Genomic DNA, 9,836 nt, shown 5'->3' on the forward strand with positions numbered 1-9,836 from the left:
ATCCATCCATCCATGCATCCATCCATCCATGCATCCATCTATCCATCTATCCATGAATCTATCCATGCATCCATCCATCCATCCATCCATCCATCCATCCATCCATCCATCCATCCATCCATCCATGCATCCATCCATCCATCCATCCATCCATCCATCCATCCATCCATCCATCCATCCATCCATGCATCTATCCATCTATTCATCCATCCATCCATGCATCTATCCATCTATCCATCCATCTATCCATCTATCCATCCATCCATGCATCCATCCATCTATCCATCCATCCATCCATGCATCTATCCATGCATGCATCCATCCATCCATCCAGGCATCTATCCATCCATCCATCCATCCATCCATCCATCCACCCACCCATTCATCCATCTATCCATCCATCCATGCATCTATCCATGCATTCATCCATCCATCCATGCATCTATCTATCCATCCATCCATCTATCCATCCATCCATGTATCCATGCGTTCATGCATCCATCCAGCCATATATCCATCCATCATCCCTCCATCCATCCATCCATGCATCCATCCATCCATCCATCCATGCATCCATGCATCCATGCATGCATCTACCCATCCATCCATCCATTTATCTGTGCATCCATCCATCCCTCCCTCCCTGCCTGCTTCTTCCTTTTCGGGTCACGGGGGTCACTGGGGTCCATATCCAGCAGTCCCTGTGAGAGAGGTGGGAGACACCCTGGACAGGTCTCCAGTCCATCACAGGGACACATAGAGACAAACGAGACAAACGTCTCAGGTTCACTCTCTCACTCGCACCTAGAGATAATTTAGAGTTACCAGTCAGCCTAACATGCATATTCTTGGTCAGTGGGAGGAAACTGGAGTACCTGGAGAAAACCCACTCATGCACAGAGAGAACATGCAAACTCCACCCAGAAATGTCCCCGGCCTGGATTTGAACTAGCAACCTTCTCGCTGAGAGGCAACAGCTCTACCAACTGCACCACCATGCCACCAACCTAACCATTATGAGTAGTCTATTTCAAATAATACACAAAAAATACTAGAAATGACATTTTTCGAGTAGTTTTTCCACAAGAAGAAATGGTACTTTTGCGAACTGTAAAGCTGAAATAAACATCAACAATGTGTAGGTTATTCTTCTTGTGGCTAAAACTACCAGGAAAATATATTTTTTCCAATACATTTTCCACATGAAGAATAATCTATTTGTTTTAGATTATTTTAATCAAACTGTCCAAATTTATAATTTTTGGAATCCAGTAGCGTTCATGCAAGCATTTGTGTCTTCATATACAAAATAGAGTTTTAATATAGGAGTTATGATGCTATGCCAAGTTAGAAACGTGCCTTTTCCCAAAAACTCAGTATGCCTGTTGACGCTCAGATGTCCCAGCTCTTCACCAGTCTTGAACGCAGCATTACCTTTGTGAATCTGGAGCAGTAAGAAAGTCTCAAAAGTCACATTTACAGGCAGCTGATGATTTCTTTACAGCATGTGATTTGTTTACGTGTATTTGACAGTTTGTATGAGCAGAATTTTCCTACATGTGCAATCTGAAACGTGTCCATTTGAACAACTGTTGATTTGTGAATCTTTCTGTACACAGTCTTGTTTTTCGTATGCGTTTGACTTTTGGCACCAATTTCTCTTCATACACTTCCTCACAGCTGTTCGTCAAAAATCAAACAGCTCTGTTGTTTTACGTCTGACTAGGTGCTCTCTTACCTTTCAGTGTATTTACGGCAAGCCGGGAGACTCGCTCTTCACCAGCAGCGCCTACGCAGCTGTCCTGCACCACAACCAGAGCCCGGAGTTCTACGATGAGGTCAGACAGCTTTCCTTTAGGCTCCTTTTTATACACCTCCTGTGAATAAAACCTGTCCGATAAATACCAAGAGGTCAGATCTGCATCAAACCCACAGAGCCTTTCAAATGAGCAGGGCTAGTGGTCATTACCAAAGAGCCAGAGCAGAGCGGAGATAATCCCATTAATCTGCCTCTGGACAGGACTGTGAACTCACCATGGACTGATCTCGCATGAAGCCATGGGGGGTGGGACCGACGGGTCCATATGGTCACAGTGTCGTATGGATTGGGATCTTAAGCTTATATTCACCTGCGTGCATGCATGAACTTATCAGCACCCCTCACATACAGGGACGTCTGTTGTCAAACAAGACTAACCTCAGCGTCTGTTAGAGAGGCTCTGTAGAGCTGCTAAAGGGCGCCAAGACAGCTACTGCTCAAAACTCCAATGATGGAGGAGCTGTGCATGAAATATAAAGAGAACTGAGATAAAAGAGACTATATTTGTTTCCAGCTACTTATCATTGTCACCATGGAAACCACACACCTGTATCACTCCACCTGTTAAGTTACTGAGTGACAGACAGAAAGCCGTCCATCTTCTCCTGCCTATCTGTGGTTGAGTCGCAGAGGCAGCTGGTCCACAAGAGAAACCCAGACATCCCTCTTTCCATCTCCTCCTGGGAGGTCCCATGGTGTTCCCAGGCCAGGGAGGATACATAATCCCTCCAGCAAACTCTGGGTCTTCTCAGTGGAATATATGTGGAAAACATGAGGTGTCCTGGAGGACAAAATTCTGCTACTTTATGGGGATTTAAGTACCCCTGTGATCCTGGAGGCTGTTTACTGCCCCCTAGTAGGATTTCCTTTGGCCTTATTCAAAGAGTCAAGGTTCTTTATTTGTCCTACGCACCACATGTGGTACATGTGGTGGAACAAAATTGTGTACACAGGGTCCCAGTTACATCCAACAATAAAATGTAAAAGAAAAACCGTAATAAGATCTAAGATATGAACTAAGAAAATCATCAGCTAAAAATATGCTAAGCACTAATAACAAAAATCAGTAAAAAACAATACGCCAAACAGCAGCACGAACATGAAACAGATCAGTAGCAACATGATGTGATTTTCCACAGTGATTATTCTGGTTAGAGATGCACGAGTCTAACAACTTCAGGGTAGAAGCTGTTCCTCAGTCTAGTGGTTCTACACTTAATGCTCCTCAACCTCCTGTCTGAGGGGAGCAGGGCAAAAAGTGTGTGTGCTGGGTGAGTGGGGTCCTTCATGGTGCAGGTGGCTCTCTTCCTGCTTCTGGAAGTGTAAATGTCTGTGATGGTGGGGAGACTGACTCCAACAGACTTCTGTGCAGCCTTCACCACTCTCTGCAAAGCTTTTCTTTCTGCAGCTGTGCAGCCTCCATGCCACACGTTGATGCTGGAGGGAGGTGAGGTGAGGGAGGTTGATGCTTATGGGAGGTGATTTAACGTCTTTGGAGGAAAAACATGAATTACATCAAGATACCTTGACCGGAAATGGGAAATCGGGCCACCCCTCTGGCGCTAGGCCTGTTGAGGAGCTCATTAGTGAGCCTCGGGTTCTGGGGCTCTGCTTGTTCAAGCCTGAAGAGAGACTGGATCCCACCTCTACATGGACCTGTTGCCTTCAAAGAGGACTATTGAGGTCTGGCGCATTTCACGCTGAGCAGCAGGTGTGGGAGGTCATTGGGCATGGCGCGAGGTTAGCAGAGCGCTGCGTTACTAATGCTAGGCCTCGTCATTTGACGGCCGGTCCTTGGAAACAATCTCCACTCTCCAACAGTTAGTGGAATTTGTGGCGGGGTGGGGGGCTGTTGGTAGGCAGGGGGCTCGGTTCTGTTGACCGGGCAGTATGCCCTCCTTGGATAATGGTAGCTGAAACACTACATGTCAATTTTTATGTGTCTACATTGTTATATGTAGTAGATATGATTAAAAAAAAAATCTTCATTTCTAGTTTTGAAGAAAACATTTTGAGCTAAAATATAATTTAATTCTATGAAAGTTTGAATTTGCTTTATCTACATTCTGGAGACATTTCACATCACTTACAACTTCTAACAGTGACTGGATAAAAGAAGACAAAAGTGTCTACATCTTGATGTTTGTATACCAAAACCAAAGTTGTGGGAATAAGAAGAGTTTGTTAAGAGAAGTTTGTTAATAAGAAGAGAAAAAAGTTAGTGTGACATCATCAACTTTGGTGAAAGGTATACAAATTAAGAAACTTAAACTCACTTTATAAAAAAGAGGAGGACCACCAGTTTCACCAAAATCACCTGGGTCTCTAGTACAAACCTAAAATAAACAGAACAGTAGCTATTAGCTAGAGTTAGCAAGAAAAGAGGCAAAAAACTTAAATCAGCAAAAGTAGCCCTAAAAGCTATAATTGGCAAAATGTTACCTAAAATCTGAAATGAGCAAACCCATAGCTAAAAGCTAAACAATGGCAAATTTTAGTTAAACTCCAGCTAAAAGAGGCAAAAAGTTGCTAAAAAATTTAAATGAGCTAATTGTAGCTAAAAATTACACACCAGCAGAATAATAAAGCTAAATTGAGCAAACCCAACACTAAAAGCTAAACAACAGTTAAAGTATGTAGAAGTAGTTTGCAAAAAACATACAGAAGAAAGTTTAAACAAGAAAACATAATGCTGAGTCAGCATTCGTACTAATACACGTGAAAAGTATTGAGAATTAAATTACCGGCAGATTTTTAAGAAATATTTCCCGCAACAATTCTTCTGCTGCTGATCCAAAAAAATCAAACTAAAACCAGTTTAGCCTTTTATTAGTCTTATTAAACACACATTTAATCTGAATATTCCCAGAAAACAAACGGCTCAAAGCAGGATTCATTTATCATTAACAAGAACGTCAGGACTTCCATTCTTGTGTTTTCTGAGGATCAGGTCAGTATTAATACTGCACTTTGCATCAGGAGTCATTTCCTGTAATAAATCAACATAAATAAAATGACAGAGGATTTATCTTCCTGCTGTTGCTGCCCTCTACTGGGTCAAACACTTTTCACCCGTCACACGGTGGGGCTGAGTGTATGTATACAGCAATATGAGGAAAATGTTAAGCTGTTGTATAAAAACTGATAGTTAAAAACCATGAAGGTCAAGAAGGTCGTCAACATAGAGCGTAGTTTCCAGTCTACTGTGCTGAAAACAAACTCGATGGTTGTTAAGCAGAAACATAGAGGTAGAAGAAGAAACATGTCAAAGTGTCATCAAAGTACAAATAAAACTGACGCGTCCTAAACTGTACAAGAGGATAAAAAGATAAAGACAGACAGAAACAGGAGTTTGTGACCACCACGAGGAAGCTGTAAAATTTCAGATGAAGAAAACTGATCCTCCTTGAAGACCCTCTTTGTTGGCCTTGAGGGGTCATGGGAGTTTGCCCAACTAGTCTACATGTGTATTTTGGACTAGGAGTGGCATTCATGTGTGTTCCTGGAGGTGCACTTGAAGGGGGTGGGGGTGGGGGGGTGCTCCATGAGTATCGGGCTAGGAGCCCGTTGCTATGGGCCATTCAGTCTCTATACAATGTTATGAGTTTGGTTATCATTGCTGGCAGTAAGCCTGATCCTTTCAGTGTTGGAGTTGGACTCTGCCATTCCATTCATAACTTGTGGACAGATTTTGCAGCCAGGGGGCGTAGGGAGTCCGGTTCAGTGGCCTAGGATTCCATCTCTGCTGTCTGCAGATGATGTGGTCCTGTTGGCATCATTGTGCTGTGATCTTCAGCTCTCACTGGAGCGGTTTTCAGCCAAGTGTGAAGTGGCTGGGATGAGAATCAGCACCTCCAAATCTTAGGTTGTGGTCCTCAACTGGAAAAAGGTGGATTGCTCTCTTCAGATTGAGGGTGAGGTTCTGCCTTAAGTGGAGGAGTTCAAGTATCTTGGAGTTTTGCTCACGACTGAGGGAAAGAATGGAGCGTGAGATAGACAGATGGATTGGTGCAGCGTCTGCAGTATTGTGGACTCTGTGCCAGTCTGATATGGTGAAGAGGGAGCTGAGCTGCAAGGCAAAGCTCTCTGTTTACCAGTCGATCAATGTTCTTACCCTCACCTGTGGTCATGAACTCTGGGTAGTGAGTGAAAGCTCTGAAACTGACAGCAGAACCATGTTGGATGATTTGGCTCTTGATCTGTTGAAATGGTGCTGTTCCTCTGTGCGCAGGTTAAGATCGAGCTGCCGGTTCACGTGCATGAGAAACACCACATCCTCTTCAGCTTTTACCACATCAGCTGTGAATCCAGCAGCAAGGCCAGCGGCAAGAAAAGGGAGGGAGTGGAGTCACTGGGTGAGGCACATTGACTGAATTACACCAACAATGTCAGCATCACCTTTCATGTTGAACTGTGGGGCTGGTGTAAGGCAGGAAGATTTTATCTAAAAGTTTGATTCTATGATCACTTTACTATCTGCTAATATTCTGCTGTTTCAGTGGGTTACTCCTGGATGCCTTTGTTCAAGGATGGACGGATGCAGTCATCAGAGCTGCAGCTGCCTGTAGCTGCTGCACTACCTGCTGGGTATCTCTGTCAGGACAACAGAAAGGTATGTTCACAGCTAAAGAACTGATCAAACGGTATCTTTAAAGAACCAGAGAGTGAGTTAGTGAAATAATTAGTTGCCGTCAGAAGTAGATTAGACTGATGAGGATGGATCTATTTCCAGGGTTCTACAACATACAACTTGGATTTTTTTTTTACAAACAATAATTGAGTGCACAAGTTTGCATTTATTGTGGATTTTCTCTAATGGTAAATGGACTGTACTTATATAGCACCTTTCTATCTTACTGAGATACTCAAAACTCTTTACAACACAATCTGTGTCCTCATTTCTCCATTCATACAGCACTCTACTAGATCTCTACAAAGATTAATCAGTGTTTTATCACATTCATACACCGATGGGACACACATTGGAGGCAATGAGGGGTCCAGTGTCTTGCCCAGGGACAATTCAGCATATGACTGCTGGTGGATTTGAACCCCCAGCTCTTGCATTGGAGGACAACTGCTCTAACCACTCAGCCACAGCCATCTCTAATCCACTGAGGTTCAAATTAAGCAAACATTCTCAAATATATGGAAACACACCCACTAATGTTTGGTTACATGTCTATTAGCAAGTTGCACCTGGTGCCTGTCTCTGGATATTTGTCCACTCTTCTTGGCAGAATGGGTAGAGTTGATTTAAATTGGGTGATATCTTGGCACAGACCCAGCTTTTCAACAGGATTGAAGTTGGGGCTTTAGGAAGGCATTCCCAGAAGCTTAGTCTGATTTATCCAATCAGAAACCTGTTCTGATGTTTGTGATCTTTGTCTTGGTCGTATCATGTGCTGTATTTTGGGTTGGTTCAGTTCAACTCTGGTCCAGTCTGTTGGTAGTCAGAGAGACGGCATTCAGCTGTGGAGATGAGAAAGAAAGCCAAGTATTTATTCCAAGTGGTATAAATGCATTGTTTTCTTTTCTCACCAGATGTCTGGAATGGATGTTCAGACTAAATACTGCCTGAAAGTGAACGCTTTGTAAATTTCTACTTTTGGTTTCTTAATAGTACTTATCTACAGTTTATTACATAAGAAAACAAGTAAAAATGAATTACCATAGGATCTTATCTTATTTAAATCCAAGTCTCCTGCATGAAAACACGTTAGGGTTTCCACACTATCACTCTGATATCTTTGACAGAGGCTGGTGGCACTTGGATTTTTTTCATTCCTGACTGTGTTCCCCCACGTTCTGACAAATACAGGCACCCGTTATCCAAGTTTCTTAAATAATCAACACACAACTGAAAGAAAATAAAACATGCCCACGAACTGTTCCCTGAGGCATCCCACAAGACAGAAGTGGCAGAAAGAAAATTATCACAATGTCTTACTGTATCAACCCTCTTCTTATCTCTTCTTGTTCATTGTCTATTTTGAACAGTCCCAACCAGATATCAAGTGGGTGGACAATGCCAAGCTGCTGTTCAAAGTAAGGAGCCACCTAGTATCAACAATCTATCCTCAGGTAGGTTGTGATTCCTCTGTTCTTCACACTGACGTACAATAAATAGTAAACCACAGCAGAACAGAGTGCTGTGATAAGATGCTAATGCTCTTGCTTTGTTTTTTCCTCAGGACCTCCATCTGCATAAATTCTTCCAGCACTGCCAGCTGATGAGGACGACAGCAGATGGAAAACCAGCAGAACTGATCAAATACCTGAAGGTGAGGTGCCTGTTAGAAGAAAAATGAGGTTACTGAAAATAATGGAATGCATCGTTAACAAAAGAACAAATTACACAAGTTAATATAAATATAGTAATAAAACTGGGTGCTCTTATTGTGATTGTGTGGTTTTTAAGCCGTGGGGCCCTGACTGCCAAATAAACACAGAGCCCACGGTAAATACATCCAGTTCTGAAAAAGTTAGGGCATGTAAAGTAGAAGCTCAATGCAATCATTTGCAAATCTGTTAGAACATTTTATATTAACAATGAAACATAGCAAACACATAAAATTCTGAATAAGAATCAGAATACGCTTTATTATCATTGTACCGGGATACCATGAGATTATGTTTGTACAGTCGTCCGAAAGATGGGCGGACTGCACATTGCTGCTGCTCCTTGAGAGCATGGCCCCTTATTATTTTTCAGAATACTTTTTAGATAGAAAAGGCGAAAAGGCCATGAGGATAGGATAGTGGTATTACAAAAAGAAATCTCTTCACACCTTGTCCTTGTCAGGACACGATTTAAGACGTCAAAAAACTCTTCCAACAAGCACGTTTATAAACACATTACATATGCATTTGATGGCAAGATGGTGAGATTTGTCCATGAAGCACTTCCAGATAATCCATAGTCCTGATAAGATGTTGGTGTCAGCCGGTACAGCTCTGATAAGCCTTCACAGAAGTTCTTGGGTTGGGTGGGGGTGGGGGTGGGGGTGGGGGGGTAGATATAGCTTTTTCTTTGTTTACAGATATCGCAGGAGAAATTTGGTAAGTTGATCTGCTTCAAGGCCAGCCGGGGGAGTCGGATTCAGATGAGCCACAATTGTTGGTTTTTACAGGCAACATGTTATTTTTCGTCAGCCTTGAGTTCTGCTGGTACTTGTCATCCAAAATGGCCAGATTTGTGGGCATTCCACTGGTCCATGCTTATGAGCCCTCTCCAAGGTCTCCAACATGCTGGCGAGTCCCAGAAGCTGCAGGTGGACTGTGATTCTCACAAATTGCTTCCATCTTACAGTTTAGCTCATAAATCAGCTGATTTTGAGTACTCAAAGCAAGAACCAAACCTTTTCGCAGACTTGGCAGTTTTGCCATTGCCAAAACTGCTGCCGCTGTCTTCTGTGATAGACAATAACACAGGAATCCACCAATACCAAAAAAGCAGAAACCCTGCTATCATGGTTCTAATTATATAAACATCTTCTGTGTCCTCCTGAGATAATACAGAAAGACACATCAGTTTCCAAACTCCCCAAGGATCCATGACGTATCCTGCCGCGTGAGTTTCAGCGGGGCATGAGGGCTCTCCAGGACTCTGTCGCTTTGTGGAAAAGATTTTATCGATTGCGTTGAAAGTCCAGCTGACCAGATCCATGACAGTAATTTTATGCCCCTTTTCCATTAGTACCTGTAGTACCGGTACAGCACGGCTCTACTCTACTCGGCACAGTACAGGTTGTGTTTCCATTATGCTTTCAGTACCGGTTCCAGTGGGCGGGGTTCAAATTGACGTCACCACCTCTCACCAGCTGGTGGCGCTGAGACGCAGAAACTGTTTTCAGTACAGGTTGAGAATTTATGTAATTTTGAAGTTGTGTGTATGTTTGTATGCATGTATGTGTGTATGTACATGTGCATAAATATATATATATATATACATATACATATATATATATATATATATGTATATGTATATGTATATATATATATGTATATATATATA

At 42.6% G+C, this 9,836-nt stretch overlaps 1 protein-coding gene across 1 annotated transcript in view; it reads left to right on the forward strand.

The window, feature by feature from the left end:
* LOC119414662 (dedicator of cytokinesis protein 11-like) overlaps nt 1-6,188 on the forward strand; it is a 16,013-nt gene extending 9,825 nt beyond the window's left edge. Inside the window, exons 6-7 of the mRNA XM_037681767.1 lie at nt 1,746-1,838; nt 6,051-6,188. Coding sequence (XP_037537695.1) covers nt 1,746-1,838; nt 6,051-6,188 — 231 coding nt within the window. The remainder of the gene's footprint in view (nt 1-1,745; nt 1,839-6,050) is intronic.
* The last annotated feature ends 3,648 nt before the right edge of the window (nt 6,189-9,836 follow it).

The sequence above is a fragment of the Nematolebias whitei genome, chromosome 1, assembly GCF_014905685.2.
Source record: "Nematolebias whitei isolate Nwh7 chromosome 1, NemWhi1, whole genome shotgun sequence".
Taxonomy (NCBI): domain Eukaryota; kingdom Metazoa; phylum Chordata; class Actinopteri; order Cyprinodontiformes; family Rivulidae; genus Nematolebias; species Nematolebias whitei.